We start from the raw sequence: 27,542 nt of genomic DNA, 5'->3' as shown, positions 1-27,542 counted from the left end.
CTATACATGATTTAGGGCCAAGAAAAATCAAAGGTAAAGCAATAATTTCATATTGCAAAAATATTGCTAATATCTCTACCATAAAATTAATTGTACACTTATTGTACACATATATTGAGTCTAACACCTGGGTGAGAAATACATTGTAATATCATTCTAATATGCAGCAGGATAGTTTTTTCTGGAGGGGGGGGTGGTTAAGGTGGGGGCAGAAGCAGAAGGAGAATCCCCTAAGCTGAGCAAAGAGAAACATCTATTGAAGCATCATGGACTAACCTATCAAAGATAAATGCCATTAAGTCCAGGCAATTACCAGTGAGAGTTTGAATAAAATTGGCTGATAACTGTGTTTGTTGGTTTCCTGGAAAACTAAACACAATACTCTGTGATTCACTTAGGAAGTATTTCAAAAGGAAAAAAATGTAGGCAAAAAGAGTAGGTCCTAATTATCCAACGTCCAGATTATCTAAGAGAGCATTAAGGCCTCTCATTCTGTTTTTAATAAAGGAATAAGGCGCCCGTGCCATACATTTTCATGTGGCCTTCAGTAATGACTTGACTGCACCATTCTAAACCAATTCCACTATAACAAATACCTTTGCAAAGAAAATCTCTGGATAGTGAAACAATCCCCAAACCCAGCCAACTTACTGTTATAATCTTTGACATAAAAATTTCACTGTGCTAGACAGTGAGCAGCGGGCAGACAACCACAGTTCTTTGTAACAGGCTCAATGACAGTAACAGCTGGCAACCTTAGAGCTTGGTTGCATACCATCATTCCCCCTGAGCAACCAGGTCCTTTGGAACCAGCACCAGAGTGAACAGAGGCCTGGAGTAGTCTTTCTTCACCTGCCAGTCCTTACTCTGTATACACCAAATCAAATCATTTGATGTTTCCGGTCAAATGACAATTTATGTGTGTTTACGTGGACCTCCACATGCAAATACTTCTGCGAGATTTACACATTACTGTAATCCTTCTAACACTGAGGGTTGCCTACTGCCCTCTTTGTAGCCGCTTGCCTTCTAGACAAACAGTGCTGCATGCACTATACAACCTGAATCTTTTAATCTTTTATAGATTTGAAAAATCTTCCCATTCCCTCTTGACTGGCGTTCAGCTTTAGGGGTGGGAGGGTTGGCAATAGTCTATCAGACTCCTAGCTTATCAACAGATACTATGAGATAATGTACTTTCCTATTTCCTTTCAAAATACGTTTTTAAGTTTATAAAATGTGCAACACGAAAGAAATGAGCAAAACCCATTAGGCCAGGCCCACTGTTCAAATCCAGAGGTAAAACCCTCCCATTCCACAGGAGGTCTGACTCAAGTGCATACGTAGAAGCTAATGAATGAGCACAGCAGAAATCAGAAAGTCCTGCTCTATAATCACTGCAGACCCCTGGGAAAGCTCAGCTCACACTCACTGTCACTTCACATGGCAGGGAACCACATGAAAGAACGTCAAGCAGAAAACATCACTCTAAATGGGGTGCTTTTAACACTGTTGAATTAACTTATTAATGTGTTTCCTAATTTTCAAATAACTTCAAGAAATTGAATACAATTTTGTTATTCTGTTGAAGTCAATAAAGCCATCAAGTTCTGGGATAATACAAATGAGCCGTTCATTATAACTAGGTAAATCTTGTTTAAAATGCCTTGGGTGCAACATATTATGCTGTAGGTAGTGGGATGGTAGTGGGAGGACACAAAAGCTTCTGGAAGAACCATCACTCAATATATGTAAGTCCTTCTCTCTGGCAGACATACCAAACCTCTCTTCTGGAAGAAGGCCATTTTATTTCCTTTGAAAGCGAATTAGAGTTGTGTCTCAGAACTTTTCCATTAGGACCATTTATTTATCAGCTGCTTCAGAGTTCCACCATAAAAAAACACCCAACGACAACCAGAGTGGCCTGCCACTTCCCAAAGGAGCAGCATAAATTACAGAAAAACCTTTTGATGTAGGGAGAGAGAAGCTGGGTCCATGTATTAGTAGAAGAGAAATTTTAAGCATTATGTTGGTAACAAGGAATTACTGAAGCAAGTTCCTCTTCTAAATTCGAGACAAGGGCACCAAGTTTAGAAACTCAGGACCTAAAAGCAGGCATGACAGCTCAGGTGCAGAGTTCTTTTCCCTCACCCACCCCTTGCTTTTCTGTTCTCCTTGATTGACAACCACCCACTGACCAGTCCACTAGCAACAGTCACCACTTCTGTCTTTTCTTAGGTCCAGCTGCCCCATCTTGCTGAGGCACGTCTGTGTGGCCTGTTTTCCTTTTCTTGACTGAGATCTTTCATTTCCACTGCTGAGGTTTTTAAGCTGTGAGAGCCCTTCTAACAGAATTATACAGAAATTGGACCTCCTATTTGTATGATGGGCCTCAATTAGAAAAAATAAGTTTGAAAGTTGGATTATGAAGCAACCTGAGTGCCCATCAATAGACGATTAGATAAAGATGTGGTACGTTTATATAATTGAATATTGCGTGGCCATAAAAAAGAATGAAACCTTACCATTTGCAACCATATGGATGGATCTAGAGGATATTGTGCTGAGTTAAATAAGTCAGACAGAGAAAGACAAATACCATATGATTTCTGTTATATATGGAATCTAAAGGACCAAAGAAACGAACAAACAAAATAGAAACAGACTCAGACACAGAGAATAAACTGATGGTTACCAGATGGGAGGGGGTTTGGGGGACTGGGTGAAAAAGATGAAGAGATTAAGAAGTACAAATTGGTAGTTACAAAACAGTCACATAAATGTAAAGTAAAGCATAGGGAATATAGTCAATAATAATATTTTAATAACTACGTATGTATAGTGCCCAGTGGGTATTAGACTTATTGGGAAGATCGCTTCGTACATTATGTAAATGTCTAACTACTATGCTGTACACCTGAAACTAATATGAAACAATGCTGAATGTCAGCCATAATTGAAAAGTAAAAATACAATTCTTTGAGTTGATATTAACAAACTCACTCTAAACAACGATTCCTGTTTACCAAGACATAATAAAAAGGCATGCATTTACTCGGGCTTAACATAACAGAAACAAGGACAGAGTTTTGGGTACTTTCTTCCTTCATACACAAAAATGTATATAAGTCTAAATATTAGATTTAAAGAATTCCAGAGTGGAAAGATCACGTACAGACCATTAAGTGTGGTCTTCTCATGTTTACACACAGGTAAACTGAAGCCTAGAAAAGGTAAGTGCCTGGCCCACAATCACAAAGCTGGCTCGTATCTGGATTAGATTCCCAAGTTAAGAGTGAACACAGGGCACCTCAGACCCAGTGAGACAACCCTTCCATGGAGAAGCGTGGCCTTACCTGCAACTGAGTTGGGCCGTGGCATTATTAGTGAGCTGGAGCTCTGAGAATAAGGGACTGGACCATCTCCAACTGAGCCTTCAGCTTTGGGCAGCACGCTCTCCGCTGACCCAGTGGGTTCCTCTTCTGCCACTGGGGAGCAATTATCTGCCCTGCGTTCATGAAGCACTCCCTTCTGCACCCCTAACCTTAGGCTTCCGTCCTTATTCCACTCCAAACTGGAGCCACTCCGGTCATCATTTTCGGATGAACTTGTAATTGTGGCTGAAATGAGAGACCAAAATACTTTGAAGGATGCCAGGCAAAGCTGGGGCTGTTGAGAGTTAAGACACACAGACACACTCTCTCTCTCTCTCTCTCTCTCTCTCTCTCTCTCTCTCTCTCTCTCTCTCTCTTTCTCTCTCCCCTCCCCATGATGAAGGGAACGTTTTCCAGTCCACCCAGATTTTTATCAATGTTTCATACCATGTATTTTGGTAAATTAGAAGAATGTTACTTATCAGGGGATATAAACTGCTAAATCATGCTTCAGGGGAGGAAAAAAACTCTGATAAGAAGATAATGAAAAAGCTGTCTAAAATAGTATCTGAGAGTTAACAGTGTATCTGTATAATTTGGGGATGGTGTAGGCTCTCTTTTAAACACAGATGAATTGCTCACAAAAGAACTCATATCTCATTAAATTCCTTTGGACCTTTTAATAATTCTTCCAAATTAACAACATTTCTGTAAGCGGGGGAGGGCAGCACAATGGTTAATGGAGAAAAGATGCAGGAGAAACATCTATAAAAACAAGAATACAATTATAAAGTCAAGCAGAGAACTTAATCTTTAGAATTAAACTTTATACCATCTGGTCAAAAGGATCCAGAGAGGCTGACTTACTCCTTTAGCAGCATAGAATGGAAATCCTCCATGGAAGTAGCACACAGAAAACACACACACACGGGAAGAATGCTTGACTGCAGAATTAAAATTTAACCTCTAAGAAAGAAAACCAGTGCAGAAGAACATCTAGACAGAAGAGGAAGACTATGATGACGAAAAGTGGGAATATTCACCCCATCTAGCTTCTACAAACACCCACTTCCAATTTAAAGGCACAGAGCCATATGTGCTCCCCTTGCGAGTACAGGTCACCACGGACCCAATACTGCCTTGTGTCCTTGAGAACAGGGGCCAGCCATGTCCTCTGATCCCTTTGTACTCCCTGCTTGGCCCCCAGCAGCCTAGGCCCTTAACTATTAGACTGAAATGGGGGTGCACTGGGTCAGACTGTATCAGAACCCAGCTGCCTGGATTAAGCCGTCTCATCAACATACCATGAGCAGGCTGGTGAATTAGCTCCAACAGAGTCTGTTATCCAAGATCAAAGCATCCGAAGGGTTTTGATTGGTTTATTTTTACAATGCTTTTTAAAGTTTAGAAGACAAAACAATTTATTCGCTGTGACCACAAGGAATTGTCACAGCTCTAAAACTTACTTTGCTCCTGCTGCTCCACTGCCCCTCTTTCTATTTAAAAATCCCTCCTACACACTGAGGCCTCCCTCTTTAGAGTATCTATTATCAGCTGACGTCTTCCTTTTCTGAACAGCACAGCTCCTGGCACATACTAAGGATGCAATCAATATTTGCTTGCTCGGGGAATGAGCAAACGCACAAACTTCTATTCCAGTTACGGTCAGACAGTGCATTTTATCTCATTGGTATTGGTTAGGGATTGTTGGTATCATACCTCGAATCAAAGGGTAAGTTGATTTGGGACGGGCCTGTCACACTTTTGGGTGTCTGTGATTATTCCCAGCACCTCCAAGCATTCTATCAAGAGTAATAATACTCATCTCTCCTTCTACTTGGAATCAGTCGCAGCCTTCCTTCATTGTGTTGTTTTTTTTTAATACTCCACTCATAGGAGCATAAGTATAGCAAGTGTGACTCCTTCCATTCTAAAAATGCTGCTGCTGGTGGTAATAGCAGCAACTAACATTGACAGAAGGTTACCCTGTCAGGGACTGTGCTAAGTGCTTCACAGGAAGACTCTATTAATGAGATTACTGCTTATTAATCATAATTAATAGTAACCCTGTTAACAAATTATGATTGTGTCACAGTAAGTCCAGTTTGGAACTCAGGATGTTTTTCTTGTAGACATGTTGCAATTAGTTAGGTTCCCAGGCTATCTCAATATCTAAGACTACAGGAAAGTTCCAGACTGGGGGTGGGGGTGATTTGTTTGGTTTTATAACTGTGGCTGTTTTATTTGCAGACACATGTCCTTAAGGTGAAACTAAACAGGAAATCAAAGTGGTGTGTTTCCTCAGTTGCTCTCCCTAAGTGCCATACACTTCAGAATCAAACCCACAAGGATCTGAGTCCTCGTTCAGACCTCCAGCAGTGGGAACAGAGACAAGGGACTTCCAACCTCCTGTTACAAGGAACAGCACCGGAAGCAGGACTTCAAGGTCCCAGGACACAGAGGAGGAGAGAAGGGACAGCGTGGTCATGTCTCCTGGACTGCAGGGTTGAAGGTCAGTTCTCACAGCACAGCCACAGTGCCCAGGCCTGAGGAGTGGCACCACTCAGGTCCTGGCAGTGAGCGGAAGCAAAGTGGGTGGGGGAGGAAGGCCCCCAGCTGCAGGAACAATAGCTGAGATCGGAAGTCCCAGATGGAGTCGCCATTTCAAAAGCAGGATATTAGAAGTTTATAATATGTTTGTAAGTAGGAAACTCTCCCACTGCCCTCGTAAGTTCAGCTGGGATACACATTCCACCGTCCACACTTACCAGGGCCCTGAGAGACGGGTAATGAGAAACTCTAAAGCCAAGGACCCTCCCACAAAGATGCTCCACTAAGATTGCCCCACTTCACATTCCTACTCCCTGGGATCCAATACCAGACCCACCTATATGGCTGGGCGCCCAGGCAGTGTACTTTCATCTCGGCTCAGGTACAATTAAGCCCTCAGGCAGATTCAGTGCGGCAGGTAAAGGCCCAACGAGTCCAGTTTCCCTGCACGACCTAAGCAGCATACGAAATAGGGCAGCTCCACGGACTCCCAGAAAGAGAAAGCTGGTTCTTACAACGAACGACAGGCAATTCAAAAATCCTGTTTTCCTTCCAGGCTGACAGAAACCCAAGCTTCTAATTAAGTTAATCCAGTCACCTTCAAGTTAAAACACACACAAACACACACACACACACACACACACACACACACACACGCATCTTAAATACAATGGCTTTAAAGAAACCAACCCTAAAAAGTATGGCGTTTGACATTTTTTGGAGACTGGATAATCTTAAAAGTGCCCTAAGACTCAAAAATTCTAAAATTTTATTCCTTTAACCAGTATAGATGCCAGTTTTTGTCAATTAAGACTTGTCATCATCATTCATACTGGGCCTCAAACACTCTTCCAACATGTAGGAGTCTGTAAATGAGTTTTCTCAGTCCTTAAACGTTAGCAAGCTATGAGGTGAGGCTGGGCCACATGATGTAGTGTTAAATTAGGCTTGGTGCTCCTCACCGATTCACCTGGGCTACTTCTCACTCTCTGTAGAGTTTGACGATTCCTTTTAGCCAGGGACAGTGTGTTATCTTCCTTTGCAGTAATAGCACATTTTACCAGACATACTATACTAGCCCACGGTGCTATACTATTTCTGAAGCACTTTCAGAATATGTTAGGACACACACATGACCTCCACAACCTCTCTCTCTCTCTCTCTCTCTCTCTCTCTCTCTCTCTCTCTCTCTCCCCCCGCCCATCTCTCCCTCCCTCTAATGGACTGTCCAATACCAGTCCTTTTGCCTTTTGCCTTGCAAAGTGTTCAACACGTAAAAGTTGCTCTGTAATTATCTATGGCTAAGAAATATTTTGCAGTTCATGAAGTCGGCCTTGTTAAAAACAGCAGCCCCTGGGCAGGGGGCTAGTTGAGAGAGGGAAGTCATGGGCTCATAGCAGCCAGAAGGCAGCCTCCAGTTGGGGGCGTGGGAAGCAGAGGGATCCATCCACTCAGTCACCGAATGTTTTGCTATGTAAGACTCTGCAACAAAAATATATTCCTTTTCCTTCCTGATTTTCCTTCACCCCTTCTTTGCCGTTTGAAAGTTCTTTCTATGTTGAATACACACTTAAAATAGAATCAGGAAAAAAAATCAGTTTAAGTCCAAGGCCCAAAATAAGTACTTTGATGGGATCTAAATCAAGTTATAGGTTTAAAGATCACCAAGAATAAAATTAAACTGACCAACACCATTAGTTCAGAATTGTTTAGGCACTAAGGGTCATTGATAACAAATGTATACCACATAGATAGAGCAGGATTCTTTCTGATCTGCAGAAAAGAGGTGAAAAATGCAAGGGGCTTGGGTTCAAACCTTGCTTCTCCCGTTTTGAGGACCCAGGGTATGGATATGTCTCTCAGGGCCCAGTACTAGGAAAGGGTATATTTTTGTTTTTACCTGACAAACATCATCTGATGTATTTGATTATGTTTCTCTCTGTGTATCGGCTACTAGGAAACTTAAGAATAAAACTTTCTTCCCACTTATATAAGCACAGTAAAGAAAATCTTATGAGCCTAACTCCTGACTTCATGTTTTCTCTTGCTCCCTCATTTTCTTTCCCCAGCTCACACCTTTTCTGAACAGAAAAATCTTGTTTTACTAAATGTCTGTTTGTGAACATTTCAAATCCATTGGGGAGGAGTTAAATATAAACAAATACCCTTAGGAAAACCCACAAGTGGCTACCATGAATATCATAACAGTCTTAGATATCATAACAGTCTACATATGGGCTCTGTCCTAAACCTCTATCATATCTCAACTCACTGAGTGCTCACGGGAGCCCCGTGGGTAGGAAAGCCCCAGAACCCCTGCAGTCTTGCTGGGCTCCATAAGGGTGTTCTATGCTGTTCTGCTCATACCACACTCTTAGTAGGAAAAAATGTGAGACTGTGCCCCCAATACATGTACTTATAAATTATGCACATGTACTTCTCTAATTGATTATAAAATCAACCACACACAAAAATATACATTTTGAACAGATGAAAACAAACCGGAAGTTGACATTGTCTTCAAGCATTCCATAACTGTCTTATATGCTCCATTTGCAAAGCCAGGACTCTCTCTCGAGAGCCTCCTGTCCTTCCCTGGGTTGTGGAGAAAATCAGATACAAGAGCATATGTAAAGGGCCTAATAGATCATCAGGACTCAAGAATATTTTCCTTCCCATACAACTGAAGAAAAATAAAGTAGCCCTAAAAAAATAAAACAAACATTTTTAAACTTCTATATTCAGCTTAATGGTTGACAGGAACAGTTTAAAAGTTAAAACACTAAACCAGTGAATTAAAAGATCAAACATGAAAGACAGCTAATAATTGCTTATAAAAATGGGAGAAGAAAAGACACGAATGAAAAAGGAAAATGTAACTAATGCAGATATAACCTCCTCCTACCTGACCGGATAAAGATCACAGTTTTGGAAAGGGAAAGCAAAGACAGAATAGATGGGTAGGGAAAGACCAAAGAGACAAGTCAAGGAGGCAACACGCAAATACCCTGCTCCTATTGACTTGACAGCAGTTTTGCCCATCTCCTTTGCACTCATGCCACACAGGGTTTCAGCTGCCACCACATATTTCGGATTTCCCTGAGGGACAAAGGGAAAGATTGCACGGACGAAAACATCCTGAATGGCACCTCCTGACCAGAAATGCCAGACTGTGCTTCTCCCTCCACCCCACCCAGAAACGAACAAACTACACAGGGAACGGAGTCTGAGGCTCACCTGGGGTGACTGCTTGTAACTTCTTCAGCACAGCAAGGAAAGGGCTCCGGTGAAGGCACTCAGGCCAACTTGCCCTCCCCTGGAATGCTACAGGGAGGGTGGCCAGAGTTAGTTAGAAAGTCCAGAGGACTTTCTGGTTTCTTCTGCAACTTTCCATGGGCAACAGCTTGGTTTTTTTGGCTAGCCCTGTGCAGTGCAGGGCTGCAGAGCCCTGCTCCCCTTCTGTGCTTGCACCGGGCCCTGTGCCGTGGCTTGTGACAGACAGATCCCTGTACCAAATCTCTAGCTCAGTGCTCACCATGTTGCGCAAGGCGTGCTCTGCTATGACACGCAGCAAGGCCAGGGACCTGAGCCATGCATTCATAGCATAATTCTTCAGGCTTTTGATTGTGGAAACACCTAAAGGATCAGCTGGAGCAGGGTGGTGGGGGAGGGGAGGACAAACCTGCCTCGCTCAGACACACAGCCCTACAGTCTGACACAACAGGTAATAGAGTCTCCAGAGAAAAGCCTGTGGATTTAAACCTGAGCGCACAGTGCTTAGAGCTTCCGTAAGCTGTATACCGAAGATACAGACACTGGAGCTTCAGACATAGTCAAATGACTCTATGAAGTTCAGGAATCTTCCATAAAAGAGCACAAGGCCTTATCAGTGGTTGGTATTATGCACCTACAACATATATCTTCCAACAGAGGTGGCAACCACTGCCATGTGTTAAACTCTTTTCAGCAATTTATTCAGTCAGGTCAAAAGAGTCTGTACACACACAACTTGCCCAGATCCCCCATAGGACAAGAGACCATTCTTTGGTCTCACAGGTGGACCAGTTTTGAAATAGATTCCATTCCTTATCTTCATTGTTCCTTGTCCCAGTCCTGGACAAACTTGCTCCCGGTACACAGTAGGTGCCAATAAATGCTTGTTACACTGACAGAACCACAGTCTGAATAAAAATAATAGCAGGTGCTTTCCTGACTCAAATTATCACCAAGGATTTCTTTCTCACATTAAGTAAATTACAGAATTCTATATGTAAAGGCAAATTTTCCTCCTTCAACTGAGATTTTAAAAAAAAGAAAGCAAGCATCTATAATTAAAGATGATTTTTTAAATTGCAGGCAATGTAATAAAATGAATATTAACACAGATTTGAAACGCTAAACAGTTATTACCAAATTAATTTGAAAGCATTTCAATTTAGTAGCAAGCAGGGTAATACAGGTGGCAACAGAGCAGCATTAGCATAAAATCAAAAGGGCAGGATTTACAAGTTAAAAATGAAAACATAGTACAAGTAACTCCTCTTTGCACCCCACACTCCACATCTGATCATCTCACTTCTGTCACAAAGTCTAGGAAATGAAAGGTCTAAAGCTACCTCTGGAACCACTTTCATTTTACAAGCTAGGAGAGCATAGAAGAGACCCAGAAGATAAAAGTCAGCCCACAATAAGTTTTTTTTTTTAATGTCCTAAGCAAGTGAGCAGAAAAACAAGTATTGGTAAGCACTAGTAGGGTACTAACTCAAGTGTCCACTATTTCACTGTAAGTCACGTTTGCAGGAGAAATGCTTCTGTGGAGGAATTCCCCTGCCTAAATTTATACCTGCCTCCCAGCTTCAAAGTGAGAAGGATAAAAGCATATGCAAGCCTCCCCTGCTCCCTCCCCCAGAGAAAGAGGAAAGGCAGCAGGAAGAGCCCAAGTGCTTGCTTTACCCTTTTCAAAGTCTAAGCATTAATCATCCAGAAAGCTACCCGGCCTGGTGGAATGTGGTGGCTCAGGTGTGGGGCAGCCTGGCAGGTAAATGACACACCCACTCTATGCGGGAGACACACCTATTGGGGAAGATGTGACCACCTTCCCCTGGGGATTCCCTCTTCTCCCATCCCCTCCTGGAGCTATCTACCTCCAGCTCCTCTCAAAAGGAAGCATACTGCAAAAGCCATCTGGAGACTATAAACATCAGCCGCTACAAGCAGATAGCAGAAGAAGGGAACGGAAGGGATGACTGACTTTGAAGGGTCTATTTCTCAGCCAGAATTTTTCTAATTGCTACCTATAAGTCCGCCTCCTAGCCACATCTACTAATAGATAGGAAGGATTTATTCTTTTTTAAAATCTTGGTAGGAAAGCTGGGTTTTGTTTGTTTCTCCTCATCTAATGTCCATCTTCTTTCTTCCTAAATAGAGAAAAGCCCAGTTCCTTGAAATAAATACCCACATACACATAAAATAATGACCATAATATAGATATAAATATTAAACGATATGTTTAAATCAAAAAGTACTTTAAAACCCACTATTTTCAGTGTTTTTTTTTTTTTTTAAATCAGGCTGGTTTTCACAGAGATTCCAAAGAAAACATACTTTTTTTCTAAGCTGGGACTAATACAGTTTACAATTTCCATTTGTAACAGCTGGAAGCAAGTTATATCAAGGGAGTATCACTAAGAAAAAAATGTTTTCTCAGGGATGGAGGAAACACCTTTAAAAGCCACTTCTTCATAAAGTTTTCCTTTTCAAAGCAAGTAAATTGAGAAGTGATTGGGTACAGCTGGGCTTCACATTTAAAAGGTTTTCACATTGCAAATTTGAAAAATCAGACACTAACTTCTAGGTAATGCCAATGATTTCAATACGTAAAGACTAAGGAATTTTACTTTAAAACAAAAAAAAAGATATTCATAGGGAATTCACTTAATCCCATCCAGCTTAGACAGTATTTCTACATGACAGAATTATTATACTTCTAAAGACACTTACGTTGCCAGAACTTGGACCTCCTGAAATAGGATAACGTGGGACTCCCCTCTGTATAACACAATAAAGTTGGAATAGGGGGTGGGGAGGGTTCTGTTAAGACTGGCCTCCACAGAGCAAGACTGGAAGGGTCCAATAAATTCTTCGAATAGTCATTAGCCTGCCCTTTGTTCTACTAAGCAGTTCCTAAAAAGAAAATTTCTTCCCTTGCAATATGTCAAAACCAGGGGAAACAGAACACAGGTAGGGCACCCATGGCCACCCTGAGAAGGCTGTCTGGGCATCTGTGAACACAAGTTTCCCTGCAGGCATTGCTGGGCAAAGATATTTAGATCAAATATAATCAGCACTATGGAAATCAGCTTAAATAGAAGGGGAAGTCTGGGAATGTTTAAGGATGGATTAGCACTGTTTGAAATGTCCCCTAAATGTCCTAAATAAACTGTTAATACCGTACATGGAACTCTGCCCTGAGCCCTGTATGGGAGCCTGTTGTTCCCCGAAGCTTGTCATGCCAGGGCAGCTACGTGCACTTTGTACCAGCCCGCCCCCGAAACCTCTACCCCTGCAACCTCAGCTCTATGGCTTGATAAGTCGTCAACAACTTCAAATGGAAAATTAAACAGAAAGCTTCTTCCTCCCTTCTCCCAGCCCGAAGTACTTTGGAACACAGATCTGAACCAGCCTATTTTACAAATAGCTGCAAGGCCTTCCAAAACAGCAAGTCAAGGTATCTCACCTCCATCTCTGCCCACTAGGATCACTGTGTTCCTGGACTTCATCTTTTACTCTGTTAAACATTTAAGATGCCCCAAGGTCGTCATTCCCAGGCTACACCTTATAAAAACAAACATTGTTCTTCAGGGAGAAAAAGAAAACCCCACCCTCAGCAATCACAGAACCACAACTGAGTCACAGGTCCCTGCTCTCTGCAGAAGCAATGGAACCTGCACACCCTGTATTAATTCAGGAGGAAGTGCTTGCCCTCCTCTGGCCCCACCACTCCTGCCTCTTCAAAGAGCTGTGGCTACAGTCTGTCTGGAGAGGAAATACTTGCTTGCTTTCCTTCTCCTCCCTACCACACCTCCAATGTGTCCCTTGGCAACAGAGTCTAATTCTGCAGGTCACAGAAGGAGAGAGAACAGAGGGACGTTGTCACCAGCGCAGTGTTGCCTTCTCAGCCACCTACGGTCTTGATCTCCTGCAAGAGATCAGCTAAAGCAACATGAAGCAGGAGCTCCAGAGGTTGGGGGTCTTCCACATCCTGATTCCTCCCACTTTCGTCGGCTGAGTTAAGGAAATATGTTGACTTTGGCCAAGAAATGAAGGACAGCTTCAATGCTATGAAATGTGTCATTGAACTTTAAGGAGAAGACACAGCTTAAAATACAGATGACAATCCCATTGAAAGATCTGATAATGCCAACTTGGAATGAGAAATCTGGACAGCTTCTTTATAAACCCACTAAGTGTTCCCTACTTCAAGGAAACTTGACAGCAGCAACAATTCTTTCTTTAATTTCTCCTTCCCGACACTACGCTAGGAGCCAGAATAATATAGACGAGACCCTTCTCAGTATAGAGACAAAAGCAAATAATAAAACAAGAATAAGTAAATTGAAGACAAATACTGAGGTACTATGGAGAGCATACAATAAGGGGACTAACCAGTCTGGGATTAAGCAGAACTATATTACTATCAAGTACTACGCGACAGCCTCAATATTCCTCCAGCTCGATCTTTCACCACCATACAAAAAAAGCAAACCAGCAACTTTTCTTTCCTCTCTTTAGGACAGTTTTTAAATTGCAGCACTGTATCTCAATGAGAGAGAGAGAGAGAAAGAGACAGCAAGAAAGAAGAATGAATGAATGCCTTTTTCTGTTATTGAAAATGTTCCAACTGTCAAAATAAGAAACTGACTTGGTTGTAGTAAGAAGCATGTAATGCCAATGCCAGAACACACAATGAAAAGTAAAAGACTGTCAACAACATCAACAACAAATTGTAGCACTGGCCAACGCTTTGAAGGAAAATAAACTTCATGGAGGAGAGGAAATTTCAGAAGAGTTAAGAATGCTATAAAGAAAGTCATCTGGCTATCACAGAATTAATACCAGAGATGTCATCGACGGTGGACAGCGCACAGAGGGACAGGGTATGAGATCAGAAGTAACACTGAAAAGTTAACTGGACTAGAACAAACAGCAGGTGGGGAAGCAGAGTGAGCTGAGGATGGGGAACTAGCCAGATAAGCTCACTGGAGCAGCTTAAGCTGAGTGAGAATTTAAATTTGCTACCGAAACCTCAAACTATCATTTATATGAAATGTCCCAAATCAGTGAATCTATAGAGATGGAAAGTAGATCGAGTAGGGCTGGAGGTGAGCAGGGAAATGGGGTATGACTTCTAATAGATACAGGGTTTCTTTTGGGGGTGAGGAAAATGTTCTGAAATCAGATTGTGGTGATGGTTGTACAACAGTGAATATACCAAAAATGGTGCAATAGTTTAAATGGGTGAATACAATATGATATGTGAACTGTATCTCAATAAAGCAATTAACGAAACAAAAACCCAGCAAAGAACCTGATCAAGTGAGAACTGAGGGAAGAGGCCACCTTCCTTACGCTGAGGGTCTCTCACAACGTCAGGGTCGGCAGTAGGATGCCCACAATCCAGGCCCAGGGATCACACAGATCTCCTGGGACAATCTCCAAAATGCAAACTCGGTGAACCTGCAACCTAGTCTTGCCAAATACTTGAAAGAAACTGCAGGTCACTGAAGAAAATAAGGAGCTCAAATGTTATTCCATTTGAGTCCTATTAATGTGGAAGTAAGTGGGGTGCAGTCCGTAATAAAACGTAAAATATTCTTCAAGGACATGTATATAACTCAGCAAAAAGGAAGGATCTGGAATGTTCAGCAGGGCACCGCCGATGTTAGACAGCAGCGTGACCTTAGCAGAGGAGAACCCAAACAACCTGTCCAGGGGTCCCACACGTCTGTCGTCTGAAAGGCGCCAAGTTGGAGACCTGAGACACACAGACACCTGCAGAAAAGTAAATGCAGTCTGTCTGGGACGGGATATAAAAATAAGGGCTCTAAAATTCCCTGGATCATTCTAATGTGTATGCAGGACTAGGTGCTACTGAACTAATCAGAATCCTTCATTTTACAGAGGAAAGAAGTGTGCAGAGAACTCAATTAAAGATTGCTCAAGTCACCTCGCTAAGCAGCCTAAGAATCAGGACTAGAATCTGTGTCTCCTGACCCTCAACTCAGGACAACCATCTCGATTACGTGGGTATGGGAGGCACAGAGTGGACATCCTTAGAAAATCCTGGCCTCAAAACCGTAGTCAGATCCCATCATAAGAAACTGAAGAACGAACACCTGGAAATAAATGCGGACGTAAGTGACCTTGAGATTGGGCTGGGAAGACTTCACAACATTGCAGGTATTTCACTGCCCTGTTATGTGTCCTGGTGGGACTCGATCCCCAATAAATGCAATTCATTGTTGAGGGGGGTAGATTTTTGTAACATCACCGGCCAGATCTGATCTGGAAATTTTTTAACCAAATGAGTCTAGTGTTATAAAACAACACTGAGGAATGTAAAAGCCGATGCTTCATTCTCTCGGCTGTGCATGCAGGCAGTGCTGTCTGCAAAGCACAGGGCGGGCCCTGGCGGACCGACCTTCACAGACCACGCTAAACCCTCTTAAGAAGTGCCCGGTGAATGAATGCTCTGGCTGACGTGCACTGAGCCATTACATTACCGAGCAGTGTGCTTCTTACCTATAATTCCACTGTCCTTGCTTTCCAGGGTGGAACTAGGGCTGCTAACGGTCTCACAGGGACTTTTGTTGGCTGCCGTCTTGCTGACACAGCTATTCAAGGTTGAGCACGGGCTATCGGTGCTAGGAGACGCGGTGCTGCTTGTTAGTGTGGAGCAAGGACTGATGCCTTGGCTCAGAGCTGTGCACTGTAAGACGAACGGAAGGAGGCATTAGCAGGGCTCGCACAGGACGCGTCTGCACGTTCTTTTGTTTTTGATGCTAGAACAATCAAACGGAAAACAGGAAAGCCGAAAACAGTTTTTAACTCCCTGGAGCTTCATATCTATACGGTCTCCCAAATTTTAAAGGAGAAACATCCTTGTTCTGTTTCCCTCCCTGGTGATTTTTTTTTGTGGAAAGGGCAGTCTTAGAAATAATTTAGTAGGGACGCACATTTGTGAAACAGAAATGGCAAGCAGGCCGGCTTCCTTTCATTTCAAGTCTGCAGAAGACAAATGGGTTCTTTGACCTCTGTACGGAAAATCTGGGGACTCTGTTTTTGTAATGTTTCACACGCGCTGCAACCTGATTCATTTGCTGAAGATTTATGGGCTCTGGGATCAGGGGAAGGAGACTGGTGGTCACTGCAGTCTCAATCGAGGCATGACACCCATGCAGAGACCCCTGCAGGGGGCCGAAGCTCTGGCCCCTCATTGCTATTCAAACGGACATCTCATCTCCAAGTGGCAGGCTGCTGTTCCCTAGGATGAGGACTGCTCTCTGGCAGATGAACCATTTGATCTCATCTCATTTTGTCTCTGCCTCATCTCCTATAAATCTTTTCCTCACCCCGCTGACCCTCCAAAATCTCAACTGCTGAAAAAGCAAAGGAAAGCATATACCAAAGCAGCCAGATGAGAAGAATGGCGCTATAAAGATAAAAGTAGTATTATTACTAAGGAATTCTCTCAGCCACTTTGATTCATTTACCCACTTCTCTCCGGGTGGTGCCTGGAAGGTTAATGTGGACACTTTCTTAAGTTCTGCATCCTCCTACTTCTCTCCACCTCCCCACTGCAAAAACCCACAAGAATGGAAATAAATGTCAATATACAACAGCCCAAACTCATGTGTCGGAATGAACAATGGCTTTCCCTCCCAAGGAGGGGTGGACGATATGATGTTTATCCCTTCGTTCATCCTCTGAGCAGGTACGAAATGCAGAGTTGTCCTCGGGCATTACCATGGTTTCATTTTTTCCTTCAATGGTTATGTGTGTGGCACTTGGGATCCCTTCGCCCAGTAAAAATCCCAGCCTTGTCAACAGTTCTTGAGCTGCCGGCGAACAGCTCGGTTCATTATCAGCCTTTGCTTCTGGAACAAAGAAAGAAAACAATGAAGATGCCCCTCTGGGGAGTTTCAGTATCGCATCTGGAGGAGTTGGCACCACAGCTGCTTGTCTGGTGCTTTCGTGTATTTTTATAAAATGCGCAAAGTTTGACACTGCTGCCTGTCCTCTAGCAATACATTCTAATTAAGGGGCTGTGACAGGTTAGGAAACTAGTAAAAGAGAAAGTCCCAGTGCAAAGGGTGAAATACTTGACCTGAATCAGAAGAGCACAGTGTCACTATCTGACAGTGATTCCTATGTCACTGTCATGTTTAAAAACGGGTACTTCAGACACCAAAAGTAGCAAAAGGCCTACCCTACCCTGCATCTTCCTCTTAACAAGTACAGTGTGGCCAATGCCCACAAGAGGCTGAAATCAAGTAAAACCTAAGAGGCATGCTGCCACAGGCCCAGGCTCCTTAGATGTTGAAGTAAAACCGAAATGTAAGCTCTCAATACACAGACAGGGGCATGACTGCTTTGGTGGAAACGTGTTCTGCATACTCCAGGGCAGTGAAAGACAACCAGGATTCCAACTTAAGGGCCAATCATCAGGAGTCCACATTGAAATGATTTTTAAATCCCAGTGAAATGTATCCCAAGAGACAGGACCCAGTAATAAATACAGCGTGTTGTCCATTGGGAGATGTGGACAAATCGGGCTGTGTTCTTCGTGTACTCCACTGGAATGCTGGAAGCACCTTTTACCTGACGGTCACGGGACATGCTTGGAAGCCGTTCCTTTCTCTGGTCTCCCTATGGCTGGTCATCTGGCTTTTTGCATTGAAGAGAACTTCATTGTTGGACTTGATTTAAACATCGAACTGTAGGTTAACCTTGTATGCAAAAGCCTAAGGGTACGTACTTGATTATGGTTCAAAAAATGATATTTACGTTATTCTAACACCTATCTTACATTTTAAAATCAGCATTCATCAGGGAATGAAATAAATTGTAAGACAAATGGTGCTTCCAGAAGTCAGAACTCAAGAACAATACGCAACCTGTAACATAGTCACTCATCTTAATGTTTTGTTCTTTTTTTGTTAAATTGTCTAGGTACCTAGATCCATTCATTCATGAACCAATTTTCCCTACATGTGGAAATCTGCAGATAATAGATACTCGTCTTAGAAAAACACAAAGAGGAAAGACCAACAAAAATAGCATTGTTACCTCGGAGCTACACAACCACCACCAAAGCTCAATGCTAACTTTGCCTTTTGTAAGGAATCACAAAAATCAAAATAAGCAATGCCGAGCAGACCATCTGTGTTACCCTCATTCATAAATCAGCTTTGCTAAGTCATACTCCCAAGATGGCAGCTACAAGGAAAACCAGGCAGCTGTATCTTCAAGGAAGGAAAAGCACCCTACCCCTTGCTTATTCTCAAAAGCTCCCAATGTTTGGGGTGGGAAGAAGAGCTGTTGACCAGTGTGGATATTTTTCAGTTGCTCCAGAAAACTGTAGGGGTGAAATAACCAAGGCCTGATAGTCTGGGTTGAGCGAGCCCTGACGTTTCTGGATCACTTGAGTTAAACTCATAACATGAAGGGGCAGTGGCTTCAAACCAACAGGGATAAGGGAGCCACCCCAGGGTGGATCAACCACACCCTCAGAGACACTCTACAGAAGATTCCTTCCCACCAGAGATCTCCAACCACATTTTGTTTCTCAAGGTACATGGGCATATGGGTAAGGAAGGCAGGAACCAAACCAGATCAACAGAACCCAGGCACACCCAAGGGCTGAACCACTTCAGAACAGAGCCGCCTCCCTCGCCCCAAGGCTCAGGCACAGCAGCCGCTTTATCTTCGATGGCAGCTGGACCAGAGGGAGAGAACAGGATGCAGATGAAAAGGGAAGACGTGGGTGAGGGGGCAGAACTCAGCAGTTTCTTTACTCCACACACCCCTTTCCTTCCAAAACAATCTCTACACTGCTTGCTACCCAGTTGTGAATGTGCCCCAGAATGTCTAGCTTCTAGTTCAACCTGAAACACTCTGGGGAAACAGCCAGAAACTACTCCCAGTTGGCAGCTGCTGTGGAAACAGAAAGAGCAGCTGCATAAGTTTGGCTGTCACAAAATTTACCCTGAAGACAAATAAGGCCATAGCTTGTGGCTTACTTGTGGTTTGCACCAAGACCCTGCATCGTGTGTAGGTGCTGCAGGGAGTAGGGATGCCAGGCAGAGTCTCTGCTGCCTCCAACTGCATCTGATGACAGACTCTGCAGATTGTCAAGGTTTTAAACACACACACACACACACACACACACACACACACGAACAACTAGTCATCCAACCCAACCTCGTCCCCAACTCAAACAAGTTGGTGAGCAGTGGCGACTCCAGGTTGAATGTCTGAATTGACATGAGACACCCAAATTCATGATTAACTTGTTCTCTTAAATGTACAACCTGGACTTTGCTGCTACCAAGGTTCCAAAACCCTACTGAGGTTCGGGATGAGCGAACAGACATTCTTTATTTCCGTTTATGCATCCATGAAACCACTGTAATTTTATTTCGTCCATTAAGTTCCCAATTATCTTTTCATATTATTCTCTCTTCTCAAATGTCATCCTAGTGACCTTCCCCTCAGAAGCCCCCTTCAGTCTGAATTCCTTAATCCATGTCAAGCAGTCTGCATCTTTCCCCCCCTAATGCACAGAACCTTCTCTCACTGAACTTTTCGTTCTGGCAAAAGGACACCTGGGTGAAGTGTGACACTGACAGTTTAGAAGAGATGAGATGCCTGGGAACTCACCCTGATACACTTGACTGTGAAATGGAAATGATTTCTACTTCCATAGTTGATCAGGAATACTGAGATTTCAACAGTCAGATAGGATTTTCTTTAAGCGAATTCTTACTCCACAATGACCGCCAAACCAATAATCCATTGGGACACCTTAAAGGGAGAGTCTATTCTCATTTGTGTAGTTAATATTAAATAACTCATCAATAATGGGTGTACCCTACCCAATACCAGCGGGATAAGGGCTAGAGAGAAAGACCTCATCTTTTAGTAACAACTTCACATCCCGCAGATTTAAATATCCAAAGAATTTATGATGGCTGTATTCGGAGGGCAGAGAGTAATGGCTTCACTCCCTAGGAATCCATTAGGCAAATGGAGAGTGATATTTCTCCCAATAACTTTTCAAGGAATCCTGCATATCACACCATTGTGGAATAACCACTGGAGAAAGGCAAAGGGAATTTCTTGGTCACTTCCCGTCTCTCCCTTTTTCAGCTCTTCACATCTGTTGGACCATATTTGTGGCATGCACATTCGGATGCAGTCCATAAACTGAGCAGCTCCCCAGTTACCATCATCCTACTTCATTCCTATTTGTGCCCTTTATAATCATCCCCTCATCCCTCCCTACAGAACAAAGGACTTGTCCACGCTAAAGCTATTCTGGACCCTTTCCCCTGCCCTCTACCTACCTATGACTTGCTGTCCTCATTTTGGAAAGTGGCCATAACCTACTTCTTATAGGTTGTGAGGCTCAAAAAAATGTGGAAAACGCCTTAGAAGCCACATGCCTTTGAGGTAAGATGCTATATCAAAGTTGGTCATTATTTCCACCAACTTTAACAAGAGCCCATTTTTCCCCCCACTGGTTTCATGGATTCAATCTATATTCAATATGCTTCTATTTCTCTTACCTAAAAGAAATAGTTTTCTGTTTATAATTTTTCTGCCTTCAATAACTTTCTGAATTTACCATTCCTTCAAGACAACAAATTCCCTCCTTTTACTGGTTATCAAACTATTACAACTTGGCACACACTTACTGCTTTCGTGTCCCATCTAATCATTCCCTCCTCTTAAAACCTGACTCCGTTAAAACCATGAATGTCCCTGGAGAGTACCAATGGTTATTCCATCATGAGAAGCCTTGTCTTCACTCTCATCCTCTTCAAACTCTACAGAGCATTGGGCATTGTACACAATGTCTGGTCATTTGCTAGCTATGTGACCTTGATAACTGGACTTAATGGCAGTTTCCAAGACAGTACTTCTGAATCAAGTTTGTTAAGTGAGACATGGCCTTGACTAATGTTAAACCCCTTGCTCTGCCTCTACCTGTCCATGGCCTGCTGCTTGCCTAACTTCTTGTTTTCCTTGACTTCTATTTATAAGCATTTTCCTGTTTCTTTTTAGCTGTTCCTTCTCCTAAGCCATCACCATACCCTCCTCCTCGGATCTCCAAAAACAGTATTTACAGAGGAACATCTACCTATGAACCTGCTCTGGTTCTGTTAATAATTGATTTCTAGTCAGTAATGCAAAAACAAAGTTAACATACAAGTTATTTTTAAGCTTTTCATCTCATTCAGTCCATACTGAAATTGCCAACAAATCTTACCATTTCTTCTTTCAAAATGTGTCCTCAATTAGCCTTTTTCTCTTCAGTAATACTGCCACTTATCTCTAAGTCCTCATCCCTTCAAGTCTAGAGATTCTGGGTTAATTTTCCATCTGTTTTTATTTTTCTCCCTCTCTTCTTTTCATTACACTAAGCCAGTGGTTCTCAAACTTTCTGGTCTCAGGCTTCACTCTTAAAAATTGCGGATTCCAAAGAGCTTTCACTTATGTGGCTTGTCTGTTGATATTTATCATGTTAGAAATTAAAAATAAGAATTTAAAAATGTATGTTAATACATTTCAAGTTAATAAAACTTATACATGTTAAATAACATTTTAAATAAAAAACACCTACATTTTCAATTTTAAAAGTTAAGAAGGGCATTGTTTTACATTTTTGCAAATCTCTTTTTAATGTTTGATTTAACAGAAGACAGTGGATTCTCACGTCTCTTTCTGCATTCACCCTACTATGGTATGTTTTTTTTGGTTGTAGTGTGTTAAGAATTGTGGCCTCAGACAGATATGTATTAATAGTTGGGAAAGAGAGGAACCTTTTCAGTTAATTACAGATAATTTTTGATACTGCACCAAAACTTGACAAGTAGCTATTTCTTAAAGGTTAGTTTCAGTGTTGGACTCTGCATCCATATCAACGAACTTTTTGTACTCTGTTACAGTAAAATCCAATGGTCTGTTTTATACTTCAAATGGATTTTTACCCATGCAAGATTTTGTAACATCATGCTTTGGGTCATTTCAAAAATACTGGTCTTGCAGATATTGCAAATGTTGACACATTCTATTATACAATACCAAAATATCACATTCATTAATATCACCACAGATCTCAATTAAAAAGTCCTGGGAAGCCATCAAGCTCAATGTGGCAGATGCAAATTCCCAAAAATCTAATTTTCACTTGAAAGGTCAAATTTCATCATTGGCAACTAATCTTGTCAGGTGTTTTTTTTTTAATTGAAGCGAAATGTTCCTTTTGTTCCTGTTTGAGAAAATTTGTGTCACAAAGAAAAAACCGAGAGTTGTTAGATGGGTGTGGGGGGGGGGGAGGTTGGGGATAAGGGGAAAGGTGAAGGGATTTGGAAGGAGCTGGTAACCACAAGCTGGCCTCAGGGTTTTTTTGAAAATTAATTTGGGGAAGGTATTCAATAATGTTGTAAAGATTTTGTTGGGTATCCGATGGACATGCGTCCTATTTGGGAGACCACCTCAGGGATACTGTGGACACCTGATCATGGCATTGTACACCAGAAGCTAAACATTAATGAATGCCAACTATAATTTTATATATATAATGTGATGGTTCAGTGTGAGGTCGGAGGGATAGTGGATGGGGGGAGGGGGGTTCACAGTGTGAGGGATATAAATGATGAACGTCTAAGTATTACCTTGTCTTGTACACCTGAAACTAATAAATAAAAATTAAAAAAAAAAATAAAAAAAATAAAAATTAAAAAAAAAAAAAGAAAAAAAAAGAAAATTTGTGTCAAATACCCAATTCCAAAATAACCATGGCTTGTCAGTCATTCTTACAAGTAAAAATGATATTACATTTAAAAAAATGGCTAGCTCAGAACGCCATGTAAACCACCGCACAAGTGTTTTTCCTGCAGACAACCATCATCTTTTCAGCACGATGCAGAAGTGCTTTTGTGGACTTCCCATTTCCTCAACACAGAATATTAAAAAGATGAGTACTCAAGGGTAAAGATTTTTCAAGCATTCATTATTTTCAGTGCTTTGTCAAGGACATACTTCAGTGAATTATTATTTTTGGTGTAAGTCAGTGGTGGTGAAAAATACCACGTGTGACCCTAAAATAGCGGGTACCCCTACCTTTGTGTGTGCTGGAGCATCAGAAGTTTTACCAATGACTGCTTTTACACCATCAGTGCAAATGTCAATGCAAGAGAAATAGAAATACCTTCTTAGTGTTATTACGAACAGAGCTTTGATCTCATGGACCCCCGAGAGTGACTTGAGGATGTCTAGATGTCCACAGCCCACACTTTGAGAACCTCTGCTTTAAGTGTCCACTTCTATTAAATTATCTTGTCTTCAAAATAAATGAAGAAGCCACAGTCTTACACACTCCTCACCCTAGTGACTGATCTCTTATCTTCCCTTCCCTTCTCAGCAACTTGGGGTAAAAAGGGATCCATCTTCAACAATTCCATTTCCTTATCGCCTACCTACAACTTAAACTCATTCACCCTGAACTCTCCTGAAAACTGCCTTGTTAGGCACAGGAATTTGGGCGTATTTTTTTTAAAACAGTCTGTTTCCTCTTCTGATATTCCTGTGGACTTTGACCTTGCAAATACTCCGTCCTGAAAGGGGGAAAGTGGCAACTGTCATAAAAGACACACAGGAAAAATCCATGGTTCTGGGATACTGTATGGTCTTGACGGTTCTCTTCCTACTGCTTCACTGGTGCTTCTTTGACCTTAGTCATAGCTCATAAATAAAATACCAAAGCTTTGCAGTTCTCTTCTCTCAGTGACCTTGTCCCTAGTCTAAGAGACTGAGTCTCATCATGTTCCCTCTCAGCAAATGGTTGCCTGGTCAATATCCTGAGCTCTTTCTTGAGTCCCAGTGTGATTTTCCAACTGTTTATTGGACACTTTTGCCTACATGATCCACCAGCATCTCAAACTCAACATGCCTGAAACTGAACTCAAACAAAAATGGACAGTTCCCTCTTCTCCAGTGACCTCTTAATGTATTCTCAAAGCCTTCAGGTCATTATCTTTGTCATTAACAGCTCCAGATCCTTGCAATCCCTCAAGAATCTGCCCATTCATCACCTCTTCTTTCCCAATCCTGTTCTAATTTGAGATTTCTTCTCTCACTTAACTACTGAAATCACGTTCTAGCCATTTTCCTTCATCCTACTCTACTTCCTGCCTCACTCCATCCTGTGCATTGTTGTCAGGTAAATCTTAAGCCATTGGTCCAATTAAGTCTTTTCTGGCTCAGCACCTCCATCTGTACCCGATTCCTGACATAGCTTGGATTAGCCAACAAAACTCCCTCGTTTTATAGTCACTCTGTATACAGGCTTTTAATCCCCAACCAGACTCTAAGCCTCTGTGAAGAAAAGACCTATGCTTCATAACCCATCTCAAATAGCATCCAACATAGGGCTTTTCACAGCACAGGAATGCAATGAATACTTATTCAAGGAAATGCAGGATGAATGGATACTCTATCTCTCGTCTTTCCACCACACACATACCAGGTATGCACTTTCATTTAACTAAAACCTTATTCAACCATTGGTCAAATAGTGCATCACCATTCTAAGAAGCTGAAAATTAAATAGCAGGAGCAAAGTTACCTATCAGGAAAGGAAGAGGAATATAAATCACAGGAAAATATAGTATGTTTTATTGCCTAAACTGAGTAGGGGGTAGACAAGTACCATTATTCTTTATACCTTTTTCATTCTCTACATCTTTCTGAATGTCTGAAACAGTAGCCAAAAACATAAGGCATACTTAAACATATATCTCCTTCTCCCAATAAGAGAGTTTTGTATTTTATTATTCTGCTGTTTCATATGTGTTAGTTTTATTTGCTAGCCAGATTGCCAGAAAAAAATGTTTCATCATATTCCACGATTGATATTCACTTAGCAATGACTCATAAGACTAAAACTTTCTCACCCCTCCCCATCACAGCTTGCTCAAGTAGTTAATGATAGATTGAAGCAAACCTAAATAGATTATGGTTGCCCCTAATGCAAAGAAACACAGCTGTGAATCCTATTATAATTTAGTATTCTTCTCTAATTTATCTGTTTTTGTATTTTCCTGTAAGGCAGAGGTATTATTTTGTGGGTAAATGACATTTCCCTCCCTAAACAATATGATGGCTTAGCAATAGGAAGCTTATTTGTGAAGAACTTATTCTATGTGACACAGCTTCTTAGGACCATTTGACAGGAAAGAGGGGACTGTAATTTATTCGAGTAGCTCATTAAGTCACTCTTTATTTCCAGAGTAGGAGATGCTGTTTTTCAAAAATATTTTAAAACACTGAATAAAGTTGAATGTCTTTCCCTAAAGGTAAAGGTGAATGCAATCCAGGTGAATGCAAACTTTAACAGGTTCTTTGCTTACATTAAAAACATTCATCTGCCCATATAACCCACTTCCCAGATGGTTAAAATATGCAAATTACATATAAATACAGTTACTTATAAATTAATGAACAAATTCAAAGTGCTCATTGGTTTTGATTTAAAATTAAACAGTGAGCTAAGAATCAAGAATTTATGGAGCTACAAGACCACAGAGTAAAACAGCTTAGTCTTTGAAGGGTATTACAAAGATTTAGGAATAGCTTAATATTTCATGACTCTATGTGAAAATTCAAAAGCACTTCATGAGGAGCTGTTTTCAATAGCTTGTTAATCTGGTGAGTACTGAAATGTTATTGTTGATAGCACCCAGAAAAGCATCTTAGACATTTAAAAAAATGCTCAAAGGAAATACAGAAAGCATAAGCCCAAATTTTAAATGAAATCTCAAGTGATGATGCTGATATGAAACCCCGGAAGCTAGGGTTTGTCCATCGTGCATCTATACATGCTGGGGTTAAAAACTCAATTAGTTTTAGTTCGTCCCAGCCTTTCCTCTAGGTTCAATGACCTGGACATAAAATTTCCACTTTAATATGGCAAACTTAATTAACCCCATTGGAATTTAAAGGAGCTCATGGGAATTACAACAGACACCATCCTTTACTAATTACCACTTTGAGTTTTGTTGGGCAATCTCCTCCTCATCAGATAACTCTGCTGGGGCTTTCACCAACATCGTGGCTCTTCACACGTGACTGTGTGCCCACAAACATGAACTACACCCCTTTCCCAGACACAAAAAGGGGAAAATGTACTCTACTTCTTAAATCTAGGCAAAACTTCTAGAAACTTCTCGTGGGTATTTGCAGCCCAGGTATGTCACAATTTCAATCCTCATGGAGACAATGATGCCCTATCAAAGAGCTCAGGTCTCAGAAGCAAGTGTGTATGTGAATTGCAGGCTGCGTCAGCAATATCAATCATTATATTTGAATTTAGCTCAGCTGGCAGCCAAGTATAAGAATGTGTCCTCACCCCAAGAAAGACAGACAACTCTGCCTGGGGTAAAGGGAGGAAAGTTGACAGTGGGAACTATTTATCACCTCTTTACTTTGCCCAATAAAATTTCTAAATTTCTTCCCCATTCTCACTCTAGGGGGAGTCACAAACTCTAAACAGGACCTCAGGACCTCTAAACAGGACTCTAAATACTCCCCTCCAGGGAGGAAGGGGTTATATAAGGGGGGGTCTAAGCCAGCCAAAATGCCAGGGACATTAACCCCACAGGACTACAAAGCTTTTGGGGTGGGGTGGATAAGGGTAAGGGGTGGCAGACTTATTCTGAAATGGGCAAACAGCCCATAAATTTGATTACTGATATTCACTTCAGAGGAACAGGTTTTTACTTTCCTTTCGACACCCAGAATACAAATGAGAGAACAGATCAACATACAAACACCCTGCACATGGGAAGTCACAATCAAGAAGGTCCTTTGCAGGATGGCCGTCCTCACCAAATACCACTGTGGACTCTCACCTCTTCACCCACGGCAGCCTGCCCGTCCTCAGCACAACTCCTTATGTGAGCCTCTTCTCTAAACCTAACAACTGGGTGCCTGGACAGGAGGAAAGGGGTGGAATTTCTCATGCCAAGATGTAAGCAACAGCACCTCTTCCCTGTACCAAATGCCCAGCTCCGGGCCTCATCTCATCCCCCACCCATCCCAAACCCTTCTTCCTGACTTTCATCTGCCAAGCCCTCCTTTCTCAGCTCATTTTTAGCTTTATTTTCACCCTCACCACTCCACTCCATTGCCCTACCACGTCCCATTTCATACCCACTCCCCACCATACATCAGCAGAAACACAGTGCACACTTGGTGCTTAGAACATAAAGAAGCTATACTCCCAACCCCACAATTCAGGAGAGGAGAGTGCCAGGTATTTCAACATGCAAA

General features: G+C 41.9%; 1 protein-coding gene across 6 annotated transcripts in view; it reads right to left on the bottom strand.

Annotated features, from left to right (window-relative positions):
* The window catches only part of TANC1 (tetratricopeptide repeat, ankyrin repeat and coiled-coil containing 1), a 218,550-nt gene that overhangs the window by 58,949 nt on the left and 132,059 nt on the right, over nucleotides 1-27,542 (bottom strand). For 5 of the 6 annotated variants that reach the window (XM_081052234.1, XM_081052237.1, XM_081052233.1 and 2 more), the window contains 3 exons: nucleotides 16,950-17,080; nucleotides 15,726-15,912; nucleotides 3,357-3,620 (listed from right to left, as the gene is read on the bottom strand). In XM_081052234.1, coding sequence (XP_080908360.1) covers nucleotides 3,357-3,620; nucleotides 15,726-15,912; nucleotides 16,950-17,080 — 582 coding nt within the window. Of the gene's footprint in view, nucleotides 1-3,356; nucleotides 3,621-9,161; nucleotides 9,470-15,725; nucleotides 15,913-16,949; nucleotides 17,081-27,542 lie in introns of those variants that run through there. The other variant, XM_081052238.1, reaches the window with a different exon arrangement.

This window comes from Rhinolophus hipposideros, assembly GCF_964194185.1.
Source record: "Rhinolophus hipposideros genome assembly, chromosome: 6".
Taxonomy (NCBI): Eukaryota; Metazoa; Chordata; class Mammalia; order Chiroptera; family Rhinolophidae; genus Rhinolophus; species Rhinolophus hipposideros.
Note: the sequence above shows the minus strand (reverse complement) of the source record. Positions and strands in the feature narration are given on the sequence as shown.